This window comes from Tetrao urogallus (genome assembly GCF_951394365.1).
Source record: "Tetrao urogallus genome assembly, chromosome: 10".
In the NCBI taxonomy this organism is placed as follows: Eukaryota; Metazoa; Chordata; class Aves; order Galliformes; family Phasianidae; genus Tetrao; species Tetrao urogallus.
Window position 1 is genome coordinate 9291052 of NC_136823.1, and position 23580 is coordinate 9314631.

Consider the following 23580-nt stretch of genomic DNA (forward strand, 5'->3'; position numbering starts at 1 on the left):
ATGGTACCCGACGGGGAACTTTGGAACAAGATAATGGCCAGGTCTGTGCATGCTGGGGAAAAGTGGGGCAGTCCACAGGGCACAGCACACCCATTTCCAGCAGGTAAGCAGGGGCTGCAGTGCAACGACAGTACCCCAGGTGGCCTGGTCAGTGGCTGCAGGCATTGCTGTGCCAGGCCATAGATCTTGCTCTGGGACGTGGTGAGGCTACAGGGGTGCCCCTAGGAGTCCCAGTGATAAGGTGCTGGCTTCCCAGGAATCTTGGCAGGGTGGGAGGGAGGGCAGATGGGAGGGAGCGGTGTCTCAAAGATCACGGGCAGGTATTAATAGGAGGGAGCAGAGAGTGCACCCAACTGGCGGCACCAACCGGTGCGGGTGCAGCAGGTAAGGGGGCTGGGGGAGATGCAGGGGCTTAAGCTTCTTGGGGCATCCCACAAGCAACTCACGTATCTGGCTGCAATTGGGCAAGCAACATAGAAATGGAGGCACCTTAGCACAAGCAGGGCAGGGCTCCCGGGCTGTAGAGACATCTCTGTCCGGCTGTGTAGATGAACCCATCCCTACCCCATACCTCTGTGCCCCTGGCTCAGTCCTTGCTCTGCAGTGCAGGGGGCTGGGGCACTGGTGAGCCAGTGACACTCACGAAGGGTTGAAATTCCTGCTCCCCTCATGTGTAAAGGGACAAAGTCTGCAGGAAAGTCTACGGGGCTGGCCGGGGCTTTGCTCTGCAGCAGTGCTGGCCTGCTGCCCTGCATGTGCTGCGGTACGTATAGGGTGCTGGACTGGGCTGGATGGAGCAGAAAGGTGGTCAGCACCAAGGCTGTCCTACAGAGGTGGATGGATTGGACTCAGTGCAATCCGGTGCCGCGTTCAAGGCACCTCTTGTTGTGACCTTGGCACCCTCCCTGCCCCTTGCCCGGATCCCTGGGTGCGACTGAGCCATCTCTCATCTGCCAGCAGTGCAGCAGAGCCAGGGGCCATGGCGGCAGAGATGGTGCTGAGCCGCCGGCCCGGGCAGCCCCGCGGTGAAGTTCTGAGTGAGGCTGACCTGGAGGAGCTGGCACAGAGGAAGCCTCCCAGCAAGACTTCAACACGCGACTGTCTCCCGAAAGCAAGGTAGGGCTGGGGGAATAGAGCTGGGTGATCCCTGCAGGGCTGCATCTCTGGGTTCCTCTGCTGCCCAGCAGTGCTGGTGCCCCTACGTTCAGCCCTGGCTCCCACTCCTTCCCCTGCAGATGCTCAGCCTCCACCGCCAAGTCCCTGCTCTTCCGCTTCTTACCTGTCCTGCGCTGGCTGCCCCGCTACCCTGTAAAGGACTGGCTGCTTGGGGACATTGCCTCAGGCTTCAGTGTGGGCATCATGCACCTGCCCCAGGGTGAGTGATGTGTCCCCATGCCGTGCCCTGTGTGAGGTTCTCAAGGGGTGAGGGCCAGGACTCATCCATCCATAACATTTCTCCCTGCTCTGCTGTGCCCAGGGCTTGCCTATGCACTGCTTGCTGGGCTGCCACCTGTCACCGGCCTCTACTCCTCCTTCTACCCCGTCTTCCTCTACTTCTTCTTCGGGACATCCAGACACAACTCCGTGGGTGAGCCAAGGAACTGTGTGCGGCCATGGGAACGGAGGGGAGGGAGAGAGAATGAGAGGGATGAGGTTTTATCTATGGCACAACGTTGCCATGCCAATGAGCAAGAGGGTGGAGGGGCCTTTCTTCTGCCTTCACTTTACCTCACCAAGAAGGCAGTTGGCCAAAACAGAGCCAAAGCACCATGGGCACACTGAACAAGTGGTCATGTGCCTACTTTCTCAGAGAGGCCCCAACTGGTTGCCAAGCTCTGAACTTGGAGTCCTTTCCTGCACATCCCCAGGTCCCTTCGCTGTCATATCCGTCATGATTGGCAGCGTGACAGACTCCTTGGTGCCCAGTGAGGACTTTATGGAGTTTGACAATGGCACCAATGGTACAGTAGTCAATGAGGCACAGCGGGATGCTGCCAGGGTAGAGCTGGTAGCCACCATCACAGTCCTGTCAGGAATCTTCCAGGTAAGGACCTAGCATGGACTTGTGGCTGTGCTGTCCCCATGCCCACAAGCTGTGGGACCTCCTACTGTCACCTTTCCTTCCAGGTGGCCCTGGGCCTCCTGCAGTTTGGCTTTGTGGTGACCTACCTCTCAGACCCACTAGTGCGTGGCTACACTACTGCTGCCTCTGTGCACGTCCTCATCTCCCAGCTCAAGAATGTCTTTGGTGTCTCCCTAGGAGAGCACTCAGGGCCACTCTCATTGTTTGTGGTGAGTGAGGGGCTCATTGACACTCTGGAATCCCCAGATGTGGTAAAGCATCACCTACAGGATACACAGAGTCTCCCCAAAAGAGCTAACAGCAAGCTATCTATCTGCTTTCTCTCATTCCCTCCTGCATCCTCCAGACCTTCATTGAGATCTGCAAGAAGCTGCCGGAGACCAATGTGGGCACCTTGGTTACAGCCATCATTGCCATGGTGGCCATCTTCATTGTGAAGGAGCTCAACCACAAGTTCTCTGCCAAGCTCCCCATGCCCATCCCCATCGAGCTCATCACGGTACTCAGAGCTGTCCCAGCTCCCCAAGGGGACACAGCCATGGCCTGGGGCAGGTGACATCACCCATAGATGTCTCTGTGCCCTGCAGGGTGATGGGGGGTGGGACAGGGTGCCTCTGCAAAGGTGGCTCCAGGGCACACATCCCCTTGTCCTCCTGCATGAGTGTGCTTCTGCAGGGAGGCCCTGCCTCACCCAGCTACCCCCACAGATCATCATCTCCACTGGCATATCCTATGGTGTCAACCTGAACTCCAAGTATGGCATCTCCGTGGTGGGCAACATCCCCAGCGGGTGAGTGGGGCTGGATGGCAAGGGCAGCTGTGCTGGGGCACCACACTGCCCACGAGGTCCCCTCCTGAGCCCCATCTTCCTGCCTTGGACATAGGTTGAAGCCGCCTGTGGTCCCTAACGTCAGCTACTTTGGGCAGGTGGTGGGCAATGCCTTCGCCATCGCTGTGGTGGGTTATGCTATCTGCATCTCCCTGGGTAAGATTTTTGCCCTGAAGCATGGCTACAAAGTGGACAGCAACCAGGTGATGCTCTGACAAATGCAGCCCCTTCCTTTGTAGTGTTTCACAGCTCTCAGCCCAGGGATGCATGGTGCTTCTCTGTCCTTGCAGGAGCTGATTGCTCTGGGCCTCTCCAACTTCCTGGGGGGCTTCTTCCAGTGTTTCGCCATCAGCTGTTCTATGTCACGGAGCCTGGTGCAGGAGAGCACAGGGGGAAACAGCCAGGTGGGTGCGGGTGATTCTGCCTGCCTTTGCTCTCTAAAATCCCTCCCAAAATCCCCACACTGAGGTGTCAACATAGGGAGGCATGAACCAGGGCAAGGAGAACATCCAGGTTCACCCTGGCCTCCATCTCTCCCCTCAGGTGGCTGGTGTCATCTCATCCCTGGTGATCCTGGTAACCATCCTGAAAATCGGAGAGCTCTTCCATGACCTGCCCAAGGTGCAGCCAGTCCCACAGTCTCCACATCACTTCCCAGTCCTGCACATCCAGTATCACGGCAGCACAGGGGGGGGAAGTGACTGGAGGTAGCCTTGGATGTGGGGCACAGCCAAGTGCCCCCCAGATGTGCCCTTGGCACCTTCATGGATGCAGGCTTCTCTCGTAGGCCATCTTGTCTGCCATCATCATCATCAATCTCAAAGGCATGTTCAAGCAGTTCACAGACCTCCGCACACTCTGGAAGTCCAACCGTGTGGACCTGGTAGGACACTGATCGGCCCTGAGAGAGTTCCTCAGCCCTCCCCGGGGCTTATGATGCCATGGGATTAGTCCATGGCACAACTGATTGTACCCTCTCTAGATGGTCTGGGTAGTGACGTTCATAGCCACCCTCTTGCTGAACCTGGACATTGGCCTGGGAGCCTCAGTGGCCTTTGCATTGCTCACTGTCATCTTCCGGACACAGCTGTGAGTACCCTTAGGCTGGGCTGGGCAGAAGGGAGATGTGGTTCCTTGGACATCTGTACTAACTCCCAAGGCTAGCACTAGGATGTCCCTGGTGCGGGGCTGTTGAGGAGTTAAGTGCTGGGGACCTGGTACAGTTTCCCAAGGGCAGAGAAAGCCCACAGGAACAGCCTGTTGCTCTGCTCCCCACAGCCCCCACTATTCCATCCTGGGGCGCGTCACCGATACCGATGTCTACAAGGATGTGGCTGAATATAAGAAGGTAAAAGCATTAAGGTGCTGGCATGGTGAGGGAAGAAGCACCCCCTAGAGGTGGGAGCAATTAGGAGCACCCTCAGGGCATTTTAAGGGAGGGCAAGAAGGGGCACATCTCTGTCCACAGGATAGCAAACCCACTCCATCCATCCCCAGGCACAGGAGGTCCCTGGAATAAAGATCTTCCGCTCCTCCTCCACCATCTATTTTGCCAACGTGGAGATGTACTCCGATGCACTGAAGAAGAAGGTAGGAAAATCTGCGCTGAGCACAGCAGGCAGGGTACAACACCCAGGTCCCTGTGGCCAGGGGAGATGTGGTCCTGGACATCAAGGCTGGCTTAGCAGCAGCATGGCGTCCCTCATATACTTCCACGGCATTACTGAGCCCCCTAGGCTCTGCCCCTCTTCCTGACACCATGGCCACGGGGCTGTATGGGTTTGCAGAGCGGCATCGATGTGGATCGCCTAATCGAGAAGAAGAAGAAGGCACTCAAGAAACTGAAGAAACAGCAAAAGAAAGCAGAGAAGGCAAAGAGAAAAAAGGTACTTTCCAACACCCGACTCTCGTGCTGTCCCACACCACTTCCCTGCCTGGCCCTAGCCTTCTGCCCATGCTAGGCAGCCCATGGAGCTTTCAGTTTGGCCCACGGCCACCAAACAGGGAGAGGCACTGGCACGCATCTGGGTTATCAGCATCACCTTTAACGTCAGTGGAAGAGGTTGCAGTCATTAATGATTAGATGGGGGAGCTGGTGAGTCATTCACAGTCTGTGGCAAGTTAATCATCAAAATGAAGAGTGAGAGCAAAGGCTAACTGGGGAGAGGAGTCTAATGAGGCCAGTTCCAGTTATTGGGGTGAGCCCACAAGGTGACCCGGAAAGAACCTAGAAGCGGGACTTCAGTGTGAGCAAAGTGCCTGCTTCTGGCACATCCACCACCATAACACAACTAGAGCTCCTCCAAACCCCAATGCGCAATAGGGCAGGACAAATCCAGGGTCCTGGGGGGACACTGCCCTGCAGAGTGCCCCCAGCACCCACGTGGTGAAGGGGTCTTCCCACAGGACACAGAGGCTGAGTGCAATGGGCCAGGCGTTGCGGTGATTGAGCTGAGTGGGGAGGAGGGCAGCACACCTGCTGAACCCACCCTGCGCTCCCTGGGACTGCCCCAGCCTGACTTCCATGCTGTCATCCTGGACTTCAGCCCCGTCAACTTCGTGGACACAGTCTCCATCAAAATCCTGAAGAACGTAAGGAATCAGGGGTGGTGCAGGTGAAGGACAGCCAGATGGCTGCTCATCCCTTTTCCCTGACATGACTTTTACCATTTGCAGATCTTCAGGGATTTCCATGAAATAGAAGTGGATGTCTTTGTTGCCAGCTGCCCAGGTGAGGAGAAACCACATGGCTATCAGCCTCTGCAGGGAACAGCCACCCCTGTGGGACACAGCTGCTGGCCACAGGGCTGCTGTGCCCTCTATGGTGTCCCCTCCCCCAGGTTTCCCCCAGAGGAGAGTAGCTGCAGAGCCACACCATGGGGAGCCAGGTTGTCTCCACTGGCTGCACATTGCTCTGGGGTCCCAGTGTGAGCTCTGCAATACCGGCTGTCCAGTCATGTCCTGAGCATCCTTTGGAGCACAGGGGGGTGGGAGGCTCATTTGGTGCCAGGTGCCAGAGCTTCACTGCTTCTCCCTCTCTGCAGCATCTGTTCTTGCCCAGCTGGAGCGGGGCAACTTCTTCAGCTCGACCATCACCAAGCATTGCTTCTTCCCCTCGGTGAACGACGCCGTGCTCCACATCGATGGGGGGATGCGCCCAGCCCCAGTAAGCGCCCAGCCCCGCCATCCCCACTGCCACCGCTCTGCGGGACGGCAGAGCCGACTTTCTTCTCTGCCCCCTTAGGCGAACCTCAGCACCAAAATGTAGCCCTGCAGAAGAGACAACGGAGGAGCAGGGCCATGCTGCCGGGAGGGCTTCGCCACCTCCCTGCCTGGGGCCTGGAGCCTCTGTGGGACAGCGTGGGGTGCTTGGAGCCGGCCTGCTCCATGCTTGGGGCTGTCAGCACGGCTCCACCACAGCACGGGTTCCTCAATAAAGGCGTCCTCAGCCTGCTAGGCCTTATCTGTGTAAACGGCGCTGCTGGGCCAGCCGTGACCCGCCGCTCCCTGCGGGCGGCCCCAGGCTCACCGCAACCACCGTGTCTCCCTTTCCGTCGTCCAGACCTACACCGGGCGCGGGCACAAGCCGGAAGTCCTGTCCCTGTGCCGGTGATCGCGTACCGGTGATCGCGTACCGGTGATCGCGTACCGGTGATCGCGTACCGGTGATCGCGTACCGGTGATCGGGCCCTGCCCCAAACCCTTTCTGTCATCGCGCCCTCCCACCACAAGGCGGCGCAGCACCGAGGACCAGCTCTCTGTCCCCGCACGCATGCGCATTTCCGCCCGCGAGAGCCGCTGAGCATTTTGCGCATGCGCCTCCCCGCCCCTCAGCTGCTTCCTTCCGCCTCCTGTTTCGCGCAGGCGCACTACAGCCCGCTCGGTCGCTGCAGGGACAAGATGGCGGCGTCCTCCGTGTGCCGGGCGGCCGGGCGGGTTTTGCTGCGGGGCCCACACCCCTGCGTGAGTCGCTGTGGGGACATTGGGGCAGCGGTGGGGCGGCTGGGGGCTGGGAAGGATGGTTGGGGGAGTGGGTGGGCGGGCAACTCGGCTGCGCTGTGCGGCGGAATGGCGGAATCCAGCCCGTATCTCGGCCCGGAAGGTCATGGGGACGGGTGGGCAGCGAGGGGCGGATGGGAGCTGCGAATGCGAGAAGGCCGCTCTCACCGGCCTGGCCCGACGATGTGCCCAGCTGTCTGCGTGCTGGAGGCCTGTGAGGCAGAGGAGAGGTGCTGGTTGGTGCTGAGAGCTTTCATTTCAGGCGGCCCTGCTGCCTCTGACAAGGAACCGCGGTACCGCCACCTACGCGCAGACACTCCAGAACATCCCTGAGACAAACATCACCACGCTGGACAACGGGCTGCGGGTGGCCTCGGAGGAGTCCAGCCAGCCAACGTGCACGGTGAGCCTCAGGCAGATTGAGGATTCGACAGTAGTCAGCTTTGCCCAGACTGTCACCGATTTCCCATAGTGACAAACCTGGCTTTGAACTGAAGTTTGATGAAGACTTCAATCAAACTGTAGTAGTAGGAGGCCTAGCCTGGCTTTGTACAAGTCTGGCCAAGCTTTTGTACTGTACTGGTTTCCTGAGCTCTATAGTTTCTGATGTAGTCCCACACGTAAGCTGTAACTGACCAAAAGTAGTTTCATCTTTGGCAAACCTGTCAAAGGTTTTTGCGAAACTGCTATGTTAAATGCTTGAATGTGTACTGGAAATAGTTCACAGAATCACCAAGGTTGGGAAAGATGTTCAAGATCATTCAGTCTAACCATCCGTGTATCATCAATAGTACTCACTAAACCATGTCCCTCAACATGAAACACAAAATCCAAATGTCCTCAACACAAAATCCAGTTGCTTGTTACTATTTTGGAGCTACTGTTGAAGCAGGCTTCTTTTCCTTGCTGTTACACTTATGGCATGAGCCTTGAACACACTGCCTGCTTGTTTGTTTTCTAATACATGTGTTTGATATCTTTGCTGTTAGGTGGGTGTGTGGATTGGGGCAGGGAGCCGCTATGAGAATGAGAAGAACAGTGGGGCTGGGTATTTCGTGGAACATCTGGTGTTTAAGGTAAGACTGGGTCTGGCATAAGACAATGGAGACAATGTTGCAGAAGTTCACTGACGTGTTAGTTCTTGCTTTGGAGGCTGTAGGTATTAAAAGAGGTGTAGGTGTGAATCAAAATTAGTTCATCTGAATGTTAGAGGCTTTGCGTATAGCATAACAATAAACTTTAAAAAGCATCTAGTCTGAATGGTGTTCTTTGTTTAAATGTGGGGCAACTTGCATATGTGAACAAAGGCTGTCATTTATTAGTTGGTATTTTTCCTTTTAAAGGAGGAAAGTCATAGGTTGGACTGATTCTCAGATGCTGTGATTCTTTACTGTAGCACACTCATAAAACTGTGATGAAACACATTTTCTCAGGGTAGCAGGCAGAGCTGAATGCAGCATTTCCTTATAACTGTTTGTTTATCTTTGGATTTGTTGGTGGGTCAATGAAATTGGAGACTGCATCTCATGCTTTGCTATAACTGTGTCTGCTGAACAGGCCTAGGACAAAAAGCATCTAAGCCTGGGGCTTGTTGATGTAAGTCCAGCCCACGTCACTGCAGACAACTGCAGTATCTGTTTTGCTCCCTAAGAATGAGCTCTATTTCAGAAGCCATTTTCTGCTCCTATTCTGGTATCTTCTGAATACTGCTAGTTAAATGGTTAGAAACTTGCTTCCTGTTTTTAGTGGTGACTTGCCCTTGTTTACTTACACTGATGTGATTTTCAGCCATCGTTGTACTTTAGCTTAGATTTTCTCCTTCCCTTTGGGTTTCATTTGGCATTTCAAAATACACTTCAGCCATTTTTTAGCTACAGTAAATAAGCCAAGTGCCAAATATTTTGCTTTCTGCACTAGCTCTTGTTTTTGTAAATCAAGTGACAGGTTTTATTGTATAAGGTTTTTACTGTTCTTTTTACTGCTTTATTTCAGCTACATGGGAAAGCTATTCACTATCTCTGTATTTCTGCATACTTCTAGGGCACAAAGAAGCGTCCTTGTGCTGCCTTTGAGAAGGAAGTGGAGAGTATGGGAGCTCACTTTAATGGGTACACCTCACGTGAGCAGACTGCCTATTACATAAAAGCCTTGTCCAAGGACATGCCGAAAGGTAGGATGGCAGTGTGAAGAAAAGCAGGTGCTGCTCCCCCACCAGTGTACTTTCTAGCAATTGACCAGGGAATGAGGCTGTTGCTGAGCAGTGAGTTGAAGATGGTATTTGGCAATTGGAGGGAGCACTGCCAAGAAATGGTGCTTTAAGGCTGCAAGCTCACTTGTGCCTAAAAGCAGCTTTGCAAACCTCTTTTTTTCAGGCTGTGCTGTATTGCTGGAAGGCAGGGGCTAGGTTTCAGTAGTGTGTAGCTGCTTTATGGAGCTAAGAAGATGAGGACAGCAACAGCTACTGTGTCAGAAGTGCTCAGTGCCACTCTTGTGGATGTCGCGTATGCTCTGTGCTACTACCGTGTGCAGGCTCCTGTTTGGGTCAGTTTTGTCCAGAGGAGGTGGTTTGAGTAAGAGCTGTTGTTATGACTCAGTCCTACTTTTGATGTGGACTGTGCTATAAATATTGCAGGCTCTCCACAGGAATTCAGTTTGTTTCTGCAACGGTACCTTGTTTCTGGCATGCGTCACCTTCTGTGTTCATTACCTTCTGCTAGCTTTCTGCTGGCAATGGTGAGCTATCACCGATGCTTGGCAAGCTGATTTAGAGATTTCTTCATGCTAAAACTGTGTTATCTGTCCTTCTCTGATGCTGTGGGAATGGATATGTTGTGTTGTGCCACCATCCCAGCACAGTTTATTTCCCCTCTTGCTGTATCCCTGCTGCTTTGTCTGTCTTTTCTCCTTTCAGCAGTGCTGGGTAGCAGTCAGGCAGCAAGACTGCTAATGTAGCAAATATGTTGCAGTGGTTGAGCTTCTGGCTGACGTTGTGCAGAACTGTGCACTGGAGGAATCTCAGATCGAGAAGGAGCGTGGTGTCATCCTTCAGGAGCTCGAAGAAATGGACAATGACTTGACAAACGTCACCTTTGATTACCTTCATGCCACTGCTTTCCAAGGCACTGCACTGGCCCACACCGTCGAGGGGACCACAGAGAACATCAAGTGAGCTACAGACTGGTTGCACTGTGTAGCTTGTGGGTTCAGTCCTTGGGGTGCGTAACTCCTGCAAGGAAACCAGTTGGAGTGTATGCAGGGAATAAGTGAGGCTGTATGTGGAGGTGATACGTGCCCATGGGGTTCTCATGTCTTGACTGTGTTTTCCATCTTGATGCTGGTACATGTGTAACGCTGCACGTGTTCTTCTCTAGCATCAGTCTTCGTGCAAGATCTTGACTGAACCTTTGCCCAAACTTGTTGGCTTACACCTTTAAGGCATTAAGAGCTAGTGGTGCTCATTAAAGCGGTGGCCTCAAGCATACACACCTGTTAGAGCCTTGGTTTCCCTGTACCAAGGGTTGATACTGTAGTCTGCATGTGAACACTGTCTTTAACTCTTCCTCTTGAACACCTGTTTCCATTGTCTGTGTTCCAGAATTAGAGTGCAGGCAAAAAGGGCTGTACAGTTGTACTTCAGGGAAGTATTATTACCCTATAACTAACTGAATCAGCAGCATCACTTTTTTCCTCCACACAGTGAATTCAGTCTCTTATCCCTTCAACTCTGAGAAGCTAATCTATTAGGTATTTCTTTGTGCTTTCTAGGCATCTGACTCGAGCAGACCTAGCTTCATATATTGATACTCACTTCAAGGCACCTCGTATGGTCCTGGCAGCTGCTGGAGGTAAGCCCTAGATTCTTGAGACTCTGGTGATCAACCCCCTGGCATGCATCTCTAATGTGAAATAACATGATTTTATTAAAGGGAGCTCTATCAACTTCTCCTATTGCCAGGTATTTCTCACAAGGAACTGGTAGATGCAGCTAGGCAGCACTTCAGTGGGTTGTCTGTTATGTACAAAGAAGATACTGTGCCTATTCTGCCACGCTGTCGTTTCACAGGGAGTGAGGTAAAGTTGTTTTTGTTCCAGTCAAAACAAGCAGCTGTTGCCAAACTGTTGAATGGATACAAGACTAGCTGTAGTCGCTCCTGTTCACGCATCTCAGAAGCTGATAGCACAGCGTGTTGGTAGTGTTCCCATGTTCTGTTCTTTAGGCTTATTGCCACAATATGTTGGGTTTTAGATAGAAACAAAGTCCAGTAAGAATGTGAGGCTGTTGCTTACAACATCTAATGGAAATACTTCATCAGAGCGAGTGATTTGTCCTCAGTAGAGCCTGAGGCAATTTTATTTCGCTGGGGTAACATTAAGTTCTCCGGTTTGCCAACTTGGGATTGCAGCAGACTGCAGACAAAATCACCATGCTCAGTCAGCTCTTCTCTGTTCCTTGGTGACTTCCTAGATCCGTGCCAGAGACGATGCTCTGCCCGTTGCCCATGTTGCTCTTGCTGTGGAGGGGCCAGGATGGGCTGATCCCGACAACGTTGTCCTGCATGTGGCAAATGCTATCATGGGACGCTACGACCGCACGTTTGGAGGTGGCAAGGTAGGAGACCTGGGAATGTGACAGGGAGAGCCTGGAGCCTTTTCTGTAGAATATTGTGGAGCCACCAGATGAAAGGGATTTATGGGAGGCTGTTCTGTTTAGTTTCCAGCTTTGGTCAGAGATGTGGAAAATGGAAGTTTAATGGAGGCTAACCCAGAACAGTTTGTAAGATGTGATGCTAGGAAATGAGTTGAGCCTTTTCTGCTGTTTGGAAGAAATTCAAGTGATGAATTCTCAGCAGCTTTTCCTGCCTTCTTAACCTGACTGCTCAGTCAGGAGGGTGATGGTAGAAACAGGACAGAGTAATCCATGGTCTTATGATGCAGGCCTGCCTTGCAGATGTAAAGCAGTTGGAACTTATATAAAGCCCCAGTACTACATCCTTTCTTGTCTATAATTTGTCTTGACTGCTAACCCCTGCTACTGGGAAACCTTGTGCTTGCCATTTTCTCCACTCCTATAGTGGCATATGTACCAGTTCCTCATCTGCTGCTGGGAAGAGAAAAGATTTTGCTGTATAGACTTCTAGGCCGTTGTGTGTGGCTTTTCCAACTGTGACTCTCATCTGTTGCCCACATGAAGAGCCTAAATTAAGCTCTCCTTTGAAAAGCATTACACTCTGTCTTGTCTGCGGTCCTTGTGAAAACAGCTCAGGGGGAAGGAATTTGAGCTCTGAGGAGGCTGTCTGGTTGAAATGGCTGATGGTATCTCCTTCCTTACAGCACCAGTCCAGCAGACTAGCTGCGCTTGCTGTGGAGCATAAACTCTGCCACAGTTTCCAGACGTTCAACACTTCCTACTCTGATACTGGCCTCTTTGGTTTTCATTTTGTTGCTGATCCTCTGTCTGTAGATGATATGATGTTTTGTGCTCAGGGCGAGTGGTAAGTACAAGTTTGGCAAAAGATCTGACCTTGTGGGAGGGTAAGCTGGTGGAGGTCATGTCTGGCCTCCAGAGTGCCGCATCTCTGCGTGAATGCCTCAGTAACTTGCATTCTGGTTCTGTGATCAGTGGTTTCTGTAATCGTGTCAGGACTGCTTTTGAGGATTTTAATCCCTTTGGGTTCTTCAGGTCTTTGGCGCATAGCTTCCCCACATTAGCACTGAGGCTTTGGCTCTTTCTGTACAAGTAAGACCTTTCCTTAAAGACAGGGCTCTCTGAGGTACAAACGTACAAAAGACATGTGCCTGCTGTCTCGTTAGGTTTGGGCAAAGCAGGCAGAGTTCGTGTCTTCCGAACAGTTGTGTTGTGACTGACACATGCCCTGCTGCTGGAGGCATGCCAGCATTTGTGGCCTTCTGTTGGTCTTACTCTGTATACATACGTGCCATTAATGGTTCAAGGTTGCATCTGAGCTTCAGAGCCATGCTGTGCTGTGAATGGAGCAGATGGAGTTAGCCCTTGCCCCAGAGACGTTGCAGTTGGCAGGGGAGGAAGGGATTTAGCAGCTGGAGTCCAAACAGACTCTATATAACTGTCTTATTCTTTCAGCATCAGTTTCCATAGCAGCTTGGCATGTGTGGGAGTAGCTGACACGCCTGCCTTCTCTTGTGATAGCATACCACAGACCGCTTGCTGCTGTGCCTGATAGGCAAGCTAGAGTCGACACCAGAGCTGCTTAGACCTTTGTGAGTGCAACTCAGCATGGAAACTGTTGGCTGATATTCCCTGCCTATCAGCTTCAGCTCTTTCACTTGCCTCCTGCTGTTCGTTGCTCTCTATTTCTTAGCTACGCTGTGGTGGTCAGGACTGAATCTCAGGCCTGCAAGACAAGTGATGCTAATAGCATATTTCTGCAGCCTTGGGAAGGGAAGAATGTGCTTTCTGCCTGAATGGACAAACGCCTCTAAGAGCTTTGGTGGTCCTCCTGTGTCTGTTGCAGGATGCGTCTGTGCACTAGCACCACGGAGTCAGAAGTGAAGAGAGCCAAGAACTATCTGCGGAATGCCATGGTGGCTCAGCTGGATGGTATGTTCTGGCTTATAGAATAAAAGCTGTTCAGTGCTTTTGGATCTCTAGTGGGGAGTGGGAGCTCTGCTAGATATATTACAGTACTGTTGGCAGGTGCTGGGCAAAACTGCCTTTCTCCTTCTCCTTCTATGGTTTCAGAGTAGCTGATTACAGTCTGTTGTGCTACGGGCTCACTCTGACTGTCAGAGTCTGTAAACTTGTTGTCGTTTTCCTGCTGCAAGTGAATAATACATACGTGCTGTTTGGTGAACTTGGAATTTAAATGTTCAAGCAGGTCTGCCTTGGCAGTAATGCTTTGGAGATCAGGAGGAGTGCTTGCATTGCTTAATTCCTGCTGAAGCTGCTTAGTGTGATTACTGTGACTTCATTAGAACCTGGTTAATGGCTAGAGTTGTCTGCCTTGGCTGATGATCAGGCTGTGAAATTTGGGAAACCGTTCAACTTTGCTGACAGTATCTTCAACACCTAGGTACTACTCCAGTGTGTGAAGCAATTGGAAGCCATCTCTTAAATTACGGGCGCCGTATCTCTCTGGAGGAATGGGATTCCAGGATTTCTGTAGGTACCTGTTTGTTTTCTTTGGGAGTCCTGAGCACACTTGGCACTGCCATTTTTCTGGCCTTAGTATGTCTCAGTAATGCAAGGCTTACTTCTCCCTTAGGTATGCAGCCTGGAGCCCAGGCACTCAGGTCACTAGTAGGAGTACAGTAGAGTACTGGCAAAGACTTGATGTATCCTGTGACCTTGAGTCTAAATCCACTCCATCCCAGTGAGAGTTAAACATCCCAGCTTTGTTAAACAACCCAACTTGAAATTCCTTTAATAGTTGTCCTGGAGGTGGCCACCATCTAATTTGTATAGTTGTGTAGCTGTTGTATCCCCTTGGAGCCTTCAGATTTTGGACTGCCATGTCTTCAGTACCCTCAGAGGAGTGCACTGTGTAGAGCATAAGCTGTCCTTGCAGACCAGGGCTGGACAGTTGGTGTGGATGGCCCCTGTGGATCCAACAGCACGTTTTTAATTATCTTGATATGTGATAACAGTAGTAACTTCAAGCTTTGAGAAATCTAAGTCTGCCAGAAGGGTAATTAATTGCTTGTTTATTACTCATTAGGCTGTTGATGCAAAAATGGTGAGGGATGTATGCAGTAAATACATCTATGACAAATGCCCGGCGCTTGCAGCAGTCGGTGAGTGACCAGTCAGTTCTTCCGGGGTAGCTCAATAAATGGAGTGGTCAAGAGCTGAGCAGAAGCAAAGTGCAGGCACTTTGTATACGTCTGTTTTGGCCTCTTAAGTGCTCTGGCTCTGTTATTACCCTCCTGCCTCCTGAATGTTAGGTGTGCCAAAGCACATTTGCCAGGAGATCAAACCTGGAGGTGATGGAGACGCAGTGACAGTGAGCTGCTGGCTGTCCTCCCACCTCTGCTGGATGTGGAGCTGTGACTAAGAATGGGAGTCCCATAGCTGGGTGTGGGTCCAGTGGCATCTGCCAGGTGTCCTTACCCTGGGGTCATGGTGGTTTATGTAAGTGAAGCGAAGGGGCCCAGTCCTGCTGTGCTGCTCTGGCATGTCTGTCTGGCCAAAGATAAATTCCTCTCAGAAAACCTGCCTGAGCAGCTCAGCTCTGCTGCCTCCTCCTTCCTGCATCATGGATTCCCCTCCTCCTTGCATTTGCTTACTCTGGGGCCTGCAAAGTAGAGCAGTGCAGAAGGGAGAGGATTTTCAAGCAGGAAGTTGGAAAGAATTAGCCAGAATTTCCATTATTTGGTTGCTCCCTGTATTTCGTATTTGTATGTGAAGCTGTACTGGGTGTTGTGGAAGAACATGAGCAAAGAACCTATTCTGAGGGGAAGAAAAATGAAAAGCGATGGTTTCTCTGTCAGGAGATGGCATTTGCCAGTTTTCCTGATTCAGGTTTGAGCTGCAGTTACCTGGTTTTGCATGTAGCTGTTCTGGATTATGAGCACGGTATATTCTGCCACCATCTGCTTTACAGCTATGGGAAACCACACAGTGATTTTAATTACAGCTCCAGTGACTAACTCTTGTTCTGTTCACTCAGGTCCCATTGAACAGCTGTTGGATTACAACCGTATCCGCAGCGGCATGTACTGGATCCGTCTGTAGGATGTGTCCCTGCTGGATGGAGCAGTGAAGCTCTGTAGTGTGACAGGGCTCCCAGAATTGTCTGGCTCTGAACGTCTTGTGGGACAAGGAGGAGTCCTATCCAAATGGCTGTCTTGGTGTTAAATGTACAATAAAAAAAAGATAAATATATCTGCTGTGAAGTTGGTTCTGCTAGGTGCTGACTGTGTCTTGCTGGGCTGCAGCTGCTGGCGTTGTTGATCTGACCAAACTGGCGAGGTATGGGAGCAGTAAGTCTTGGTTTGTCAGAGCTCGTGCTAGAAACTTGTCTGTCTGCAGCTCCTCACTCTGTCCTGAGCTGGCACTGTCCTGCCGTGCCAGCAGTCTTGTCTTTAGGCTGGCTGCAGGATCTCTTCCCTGATATGAAACTGCTGAGGAAGCTCTGGCTGTGCTGTGGAGTGGCAGCGTGGTCAAATAGGGGTTGTAGCATTCCTGCTTTGTAGAAATGAGAATGAAGGTCCCTTGCCCAAGAGGGCTTCTGTGCTGTCGTTACTGCTTGTCAAGGAGGTCAGAATGTGTCTTCAGAAAGGCTGCCTCTTCCTGGCCCTGAGGTGTGATGGTAATATTTCTGTCCTTGCTATTCGTTGCCCATTTGTTGGGTTGGCTGCCTCCCTGGGAAAAGCTGTGTAATGTCTCTCTCCTTGATTAGTTTCATGCAAAGCTGATCAGCTGAGTCCCTACCACCTGCTTTAATTGGTGAAGGTGATCAACCTGGCCTTGCCTGATGCTGCCTCAGTGCAGCTGAGCAGAATCAGGAGTTCTGAGGAGCTGGAACTGTTGCTAGACAATCATTTTTTCAAGAGCCCTTACTGGGATGTGGTGCCTGTCATCTTTAGGAATTTGGTTGCTGTAAGCCAGCTCAGTGAGCACTTACCTACATGTTCCTCATACAGATGAGCCACCATCCATCCAGACAGTCCCACCCATCTGTACTGAAGTATAGAATGACCTGTCCTGCACCTGGAAGATATCTCAAAGTCTGACTAGCTGGAAGAGTTACCTGGATGCTCCCGTATTTTGCCCTCAGGAAGTTGGAACGCAGAACTGAAAGCAGACAGGATGAAACCAAGCAGAGGGTTTGAAGGGCAGCTTCCCACCAGGTGGCACTAGCTTACGCTGGGAAGCTGCAAGGTTCTCTCGTTTTTGTCTCTGGAATTGGTCTCCCGGGGATTCTCGTTTAATTTCTAGGTGCTGCCCTGACAAGTGGGATTTAAAAATAGTGTAAAAGTTTCTAAGAGTTAGTCATTACACTTGAGACTAATCCAGTGTACTAAATCATTTGTGCTGAATCTGGATTCTTGAGGAGAGAGTCAGTGTGTCTGAACTCATTGCGTATAGTAGGCAAGTTTGAAACTGTTAAATGTTCTCTGCAATTTGGGTTTAACTACCATCGCAAGCTCTGGCTCGTTGGAAGTGCACCGAGGGCTGCAAAACCAAACAAGCTCGCTTACGCCTTGTGGAACCTCTAAATTGCTCTGCCTTGGGTTTGTGATTGCAATTAGCCTGTAATCCTCCTGTCTTCCATCGCTTGATATATTTTTTTTTTTCCCCCTTGGTGATCTTTCTTTCCTTGTGTTTCTCACCAACTGCAAAGCGCTCTGGCAGAAGTACATTGTTGCTTCAGCATTTCCTACACCTTTTCTTTGTTGGAGGGTTGTTGGAAAGGCTTTTCCTTGCGTAAATCTGCAGCCCCTCCTGCACTACTTTGTCCTGAGGAGCAGATTCAGCCCCCTTTGCAACTGTTGCTTCACAGGCTTTGTTTCTGTGCAGAAGAGGCAGGTGGTGCAGAGCAGCGTGCAGCTGCAGCTCTGCAAGGCTGCCTGGGCTATGCAGTGCTGGAAGGGTGGTGGTTGTGTTATTTCCCCACATGCTTTTATCCATGCGAAATGTATCTGATCTAGAGTGGGATCTGTGCTCTGGTGGGCAGCGTTGTGTGCAGAGCCTTAGTGATGAGGGGCTTGGGAAGCACAACCTGGAACTCAGGCAGACTCTTCAGATACTTGGCAGCTGAGTCCCTCTGTGCTGAAGGATGTGAAGCCCTGATCCAGTTGGCAGGTCGCCACTGTTTGAGCCACAGGCGTGTGTTTCTGTTCCACCATTAGAGCAGCCTTAGTCCAAGAGAATCCAACCTGGGAAATATCTGGCATGACAGAAGCATCTGCCCAAAATTTTCTTCCTGAACCTTGAAAAAGCGAGGTGTTTTCCTGGACCTCTCTCCTCCCCTTCCTGTGGTTCCCACTGTCTGGTGAAGGACAGCAGCAGTGCCAAAGGAGGAGTTGGAACCATCCCTAGGACAGGACAATTCGCTGAAACTGGAGATGGCCTGGGTGACCCAATAAATCTGTTTCCTGGCTGCCTGGACAATGCAGGATTGTTTGTCAGGGCTCTTTGACCAGTCTAGTTCTCAATGGCTGAAGTGTTTTATTTTGCTACTTCACTTGAAAGGTTAGTTGGGATCCCATTAGAATGTGCTGATAAACTTCATTTGATGTAGGAATTGGCCTTGGCTACCTCCTCTTTTGCGCAGTTAAATGTCTCATCCTTCCTCCACATAGTTCCCTCTTTGAAGCTTACACCTTCCACTACCTCCAGGCAATCATCTTCCCTCTGACACCTTGAGAGGAGGGGTTGGGAAGGAGGATGCTTTGTGCACGTATACCCAAGGCTCTGTGAAGCCATCTGCACAGTACCTCAATGATTTTTTTTTTCCACCATGCTGCAGCCTTGCACTGGGCTATGTAGCAAGGAAAGCTCTCAGTACCCCCTGCATGTGGGGCAGGGGCAGCTGTGCAGGGTGGGTCTGCCTGTGCAGCAGGCAGCCCCTTTGATATGTGAGCTGCTTGTTGGGGATGTGGGTGCTTGCCAAGAGACATGGACTGCAGCAGCCAATTGTTGGTAGTTGCCTCACCTGAACTAATTACCCCCACCCCCCGGAAAGTACAGTTGATACTAATCATAGGTGCTGAGCCAAGCCTGTCCTCAGGGAACCAGGGAGGTTTGGAGCCGTGCCTCTGCTCGGTGCCAGTGAGCTGCTGGGAGGAGAGAGCCCTCAGCCCTCCGGGCCAGTTCTCCACCAGCTCTCCTGCTGAGGCTCCCAAGAAGACTGAATGTTCCTTAGGATGCAGCATCGCCACAGCAAAGGTCGGGGTTGCTGGGGTGAGGTGGTACCAGCGTGTGGCAGACCTCCACCTCACTGTGCCTTCTGTGCCACATGCAGACCTGGCACATCAGGAGAGCAGCGCTGCCTGCGTGCATATCCTGAAATCCCCTATGGGAAAGGCTCATCTAAAGCTGTGGTGCATTCTTTGCTCGGGAAAGAAGCGGACAAAGGGCCCATCCAGGCCTGACTGCCAGCTCCAGCCATCCCTGGCAGTGTGAGATTGAGTGGGGCACGGTGCAGGACTTGTCAGCATTGTCTCTGCTCTTTCTTCAGCAGCCTGGGTGGAAGGGGATGAGCCTGAGCTGGATATCCTCATTAAAGCTGCCTTACCCCCACACGCCACTCAATGAGGATGAGTGGTTCTCACTTTTCATCTCTCCAGCTCCATTCCATCATGTCTTTTCTGGATGCCCTGTATCGCCTGCTGGAGCTGCTTGCTGAACTTCCTGCACACTGGAATGATTTAAGGCTCTGTATGAGAATCATACAGCAAAGGACAGCAGATGGATTGAATGCTATGTGACCTGATTGGGGCAAGGCTAATTATGTAATTAAGATATTGAAACAGGAGCTTGAATACTCGAGTGCTATACCAGGAAGTTCCAGCATCAGGATGCTGAGCCTTCAGCTTGCTGTGCACCCAACTGTCTGTGGGGAGCTGGCACTCGGAACGGTCCTCAGGCACAGTGTTTGTAACAAACTGCATTAGTGCTGTGTGTGATTTCCTGCATGTGTGCACCTTGGGTGAAGGGTGAGCACTTGGATAAAGCTGCAAAGGAAACGTGCTGCCTATCCCTTGTGTGTTACGTTTAGGTTAGGGGTTGACACTTTTTGGAATGGAGGACGGAAGGGGTGGTTCATTATTTTAATGCTTTACCAAGGGCGCTACCATTGTGTTGCTTCAAGATTTAGGATTTAGGATTTGATACACATTCAGCTTTAGACAACTGGTGTTCTGACCTCAGCATCCAACTCCGCAGTGCGCCGATTCACAGCAGGTGCTGCCCTGGCTCATTGGGTACGAAGTGATGCCAGCGCACCCAGCTCTGCGTGCCCTGCGCCCAGGCTCCACGTGGCAGCTCTGCACTCCCATTCCTTCCCCCCCACTGTGAGGCTGAAGGCCTCCTGCAGCCCAAACCACATGTGGCCGTGGCTGTCCCGCTTCCCCGCTTTGTTTATAGTTGTTCCAGATGTGCTGCACTTGGCCGCAGCCCCAGTGACGTGGGGACACAGCCATCTCCTGCTGCCTTGCACGCAGCTGTGACTCACAGGTGAGCGTGGCACCACCGTGAGAGCCCCCATTTGTTCCTATATCTGTCCCCGTGGGTGCAGAACTCCTGCCCTCTGCCTTCCCAGTGCTGTTCCCTGCCTGTGGGGCTGAGGGTCCTCGCGTGCGCCGTGTGGCCGCCGGCCCCGTGCCAAGGTGGTGACGCAGCCCTCCTGCTCACAGAGATATGAAGTCATCCCGGATGGGTCCGCGCAGGGGATGAGTTCCCATGGTGACAGACAGCGATGCACCCTGGCGGGGCAGGGCGGATGTTTGGTCCTTTTTATTCTTTTCTTCTGGAGATGGGCGCCCAGCCAAAGAGCTGAAGGAGCAATGGCACAGCCTCTCAGGGGAGAGCGCCGAGGACAAGTCTGGTCTCGTGTGCTGCGCAAATCCTTCTGCAACACAGATCCCTGTGTCCACAACAGGGCTGCTCCCATCTCTCTGCAGCCTCTATTCCTCAGCCATGGGATGTCCCAGCAGAGCGCTGCCCAGAGTTTTATCCTTCCCATACACCATGCATGCTGCAGGCAGCTTTAAACAGAGGTGCTGCTGGGAACCCGGTGTTGCTAACTGGTGTAAGAAGTATGGACGCACAGTGTCGTCCTGCAGGTAAAGCAGCGTGTGCCATTATTCATGTGCCTTGACCCGAGGTGTGCATAGGGAGGTCTTCTCACACACCCCTGTGCAGCACTGTGTGATGGGGACTCTGTGTGAGCGCTGCCGGAACTCCCCTGGAGCCACAGGCCCCTTCTAGAGGGGTGTGGGTGTGGGTTGTGAAACACTCCAATAGAGGCAGGGAGGAAGCATTGAGCAATCACCCCAACCTCCTGCCACTGGGATTTGCAGCCCAGGCTGGAAATAAGGGAGATTGGTACAGGGCTATACAAAGGGGGTGGGTGCAGAGGTATAGGGCTGTGACAGCTGAGCTGAGCAACCTCTCTTACATACCTGCAGAGCTGGGCCCAAGCAGTGCTCACCTCTGCTGTTGTCTGAGAGAAGAACAAACCCTCAGAGCCCTATAAAGCTGTGCACCAGATCACCCCGGTGTGTGCCTGCGGAGCCCACGGGCAGGGCAGGGCAGGGCAGGGAGCTCAGTGATCGCAGCTGTACCGACGTGCCCCCAGGGCGGGTGCTTTGCTGCTGCAAAGCAGCAGCAGATAGAGACTTGTGCCAGGATCCATGGGGTGAGCACAGGGAAAGGCAGCACCAACCCCACGTAGAATGCAGGGGTAGCTTTGCTGCTCCCCATCCCTTGTGCTTCCGTCCATCCCCATGAGCAAGCTGGGTTCCCTCTGCACAGCCGTATCCTGCTGTGGGTGGGGGCAGCGGGGCTGGGAGCAGAGGGACACAGCCCGTGCTCAGGACCGTGGAGCTGAATTTCTGCAGGATGAACCGGGCTGTGTGGGCAGTCCCCTGCAGCTGGGGCACTACAGCCCCTCCCTACTGTCCCCCTCTGCTGTCCCAGAGCCTGACTGAGGCTTCTCGATTCTATCATGCTGGGATGGCCATGAACCAGCAGCGAGAGCATCCCTCTGGGCAGAGAAGGGCTTTCAGCTTGAGGTTTTGCCCTGCTGCGCCGTGGCTTCGTGACATGGGGTGCCACGAGGTGCCTCCCCCAGCACACAGAAGCCATGCCAAGCTTTGCCGGGACAGCCGGCGGCGGCTGCTGATGGGAGACATTCCTGGAGCTTGTCCCAACCGGCCCCGCTGCGGGCGGCCCCCCCGGTCCCTCCTCCCCGCGTAACACCAGCCCCCAGCTGTCCCAGCCCCATGTGCTCAGCGCAGTGGCAGAGCTGAACCCCCACCAGCTCACGATGGAGTGGAAGCCGCCCCCTCCCTCTCTGCCTGCCCTTGCTGGAGATGCCAGGCAGGGATCTCTGCAGCCTGCGCATCCCTACAGCCTTGCTGTGGGGAAGGAGCGAGAGCCGCCACACCGCATGCATGCGCACATGCACAGGCTTTGCTGCCAGACTGCAAAGGAATCCCATCCGGAATCCCATCCAGGCTTCTCTGCTCTCCGCTCATAGCACAGCGGAGCTGATGGCAGCGCTCTGGAGCAAAGCAGTGCAGATCTGCAGCCCAAAGCCCCGCTCCAGCTGTGCCGCGTGACTCACTGCTCAGCATGATGCGGGGTTGGAAATGCACCCCAGGCTGCAGAAAGCAGCTTTTCCCTCCCTTCCCATTAAGCCGGCGGTGAGGGCGTCTGCCAGGCACGCGCAAGGCAGGGAGAGGCTCAGCCCTGGTGTTTTGCGTGTGCCTGTGTTCAGCAGAGCGAGGGGCTGCAGGGCGAGGGGCTGGGGCTAAGAGAAGGGTTAGAGTTAGGGTTAGGATCAGGTTTGCACACTTTGATCAATGCCATCAGGAGGACCACGCGCTCCCTTGGGACCAGTCCAGCCAGGAGATGGGGAACCCCAGCCTTAGACTGCAGGAACCAGCACTGGCTGCCGGCCCTTGAGGGTTGGGAAAGGACAGACAGCAGCTTTGAGGATGTTCCAGTGGGACTGGGGATGCTGTCGTTGCAGGGCACAGGCCTGGGGCTGCAGGGACAAGGGGTGGATGGAAGAGTAGAAGGAGTGTTCAGGAATTAAAGCTGGGGGTTGAAGGAATGCCTGCAGTGGGGTTCTCTGGTGGGAATAGGGCTGCCTCTCCCCCCACAGTGTGACTCACACACACCTGGTGCTTCCCCTCCGCAGGCGCAGATTCCTTCCCCAGTCGAGGTATGCGGGGGAGCCTGGAAGCACCAGCAGTCCTTCGTGCTGCAGAGGAGGGCTTGCAGCTTTTAGGGTTCCCTGCATACCCTGCATAGGGATGCTACTGCAGGGCTCTCCCCATGGCCACTGCCCCTTGCCAGGTTTGGCTATGCTGCCAGGCCCAGGGCGGTTGCAGAGCATCACTGTGTGCCCAGTTCTGCCCGTGCACCGGTGACCCTGAGCTGCTCCGCCAGCGCCGGGCCCAGGGCCAGCGGCAGAACCCTTGGCAGACCCCTCCACTCTCTGATTAATGAAGCCCCTGTCTAATTGGGACAGGCCATCTTGTCTTCATTAAGCAAAGTGTGGTGGGAGGAGGGCTTATGGATGGCCCTGACCTGGGGTCAGGCCCACGGCCGTGGGGCAGTTGGAAGACACCTGTGGCCATAGTGACCTTTGAAGCAGATTTAGGGGCCTCACTAGGGTTGGCTGCAGAGAGGATGGGGATGATCTGCTCATGTTGCCTGTAAGAGAAGAGGGGCACCTCCACTCCTTCCCTGCTCAGAACAGTTTGCTCCTGGGAAAGCTGCCTGCAGCTGCCCCGAGCATCCCTGCTTGGTGGCAGGTAGCCCTGCCCAGGCCCCTAGATGTGAGGTGACCCCTCACCGTCTCCCTGGTGCCCACGGAAAGATGCCCCTGGAACCATGCTGGCACTCGGAGGGGAGACTCTAGGCTGTTGTCCTCACATGAGGCCACAAGGGTACAGCTACACAGGGTGCTGGGAAACAGGGAGGTGGCATGGGACATACTGGTGCCCATCAGCA

General features: G+C 53.1%; 2 protein-coding genes across 2 annotated transcripts; both read left to right on the forward strand.

Moving 5' to 3' along the window:
- On the forward strand, positions 1 to 6525 carry SLC26A6 (solute carrier family 26 member 6; the record flags this gene model as incomplete). The annotated part of the gene is made up of 20 exons (XM_079540595.1): positions 1 to 103; positions 774 to 1116; positions 1236 to 1375; positions 1478 to 1588; positions 1869 to 2044; positions 2128 to 2292; positions 2430 to 2582; positions 2791 to 2873; positions 2968 to 3115; positions 3203 to 3316; positions 3456 to 3533; positions 3700 to 3795; positions 3895 to 4001; positions 4191 to 4260; positions 4410 to 4502; positions 4700 to 4798; positions 5319 to 5504; positions 5589 to 5643; positions 5957 to 6078; positions 6475 to 6525. The coding sequence occupies 20 exons, from the start codon at positions 1 to 3 to the stop codon at positions 6523 to 6525; spliced, it is 2493 nt and encodes an 830-aa protein (XP_079396721.1).
- A 287-nt stretch (positions 6526 to 6812) lies between these two features.
- On the forward strand, positions 6813 to 15774 carry UQCRC1 (ubiquinol-cytochrome c reductase core protein 1; the record flags this gene model as incomplete). Its single annotated transcript, XM_079540524.1, has 13 exons — positions 6813 to 6875; positions 7174 to 7314; positions 7901 to 7987; positions 8952 to 9081; positions 9878 to 10076; positions 10677 to 10756; positions 10867 to 10982; positions 11377 to 11520; positions 12243 to 12403; positions 13403 to 13488; positions 13961 to 14049; positions 14606 to 14681; positions 15557 to 15774. The coding sequence occupies 13 exons, from the start codon at positions 6813 to 6815 to the stop codon at positions 15619 to 15621; spliced, it is 1437 nt and encodes a 478-aa protein (XP_079396650.1). The 3' UTR covers positions 15622 to 15774.
- Positions 15775 to 23580: the final 7806 nt, after the last annotated feature.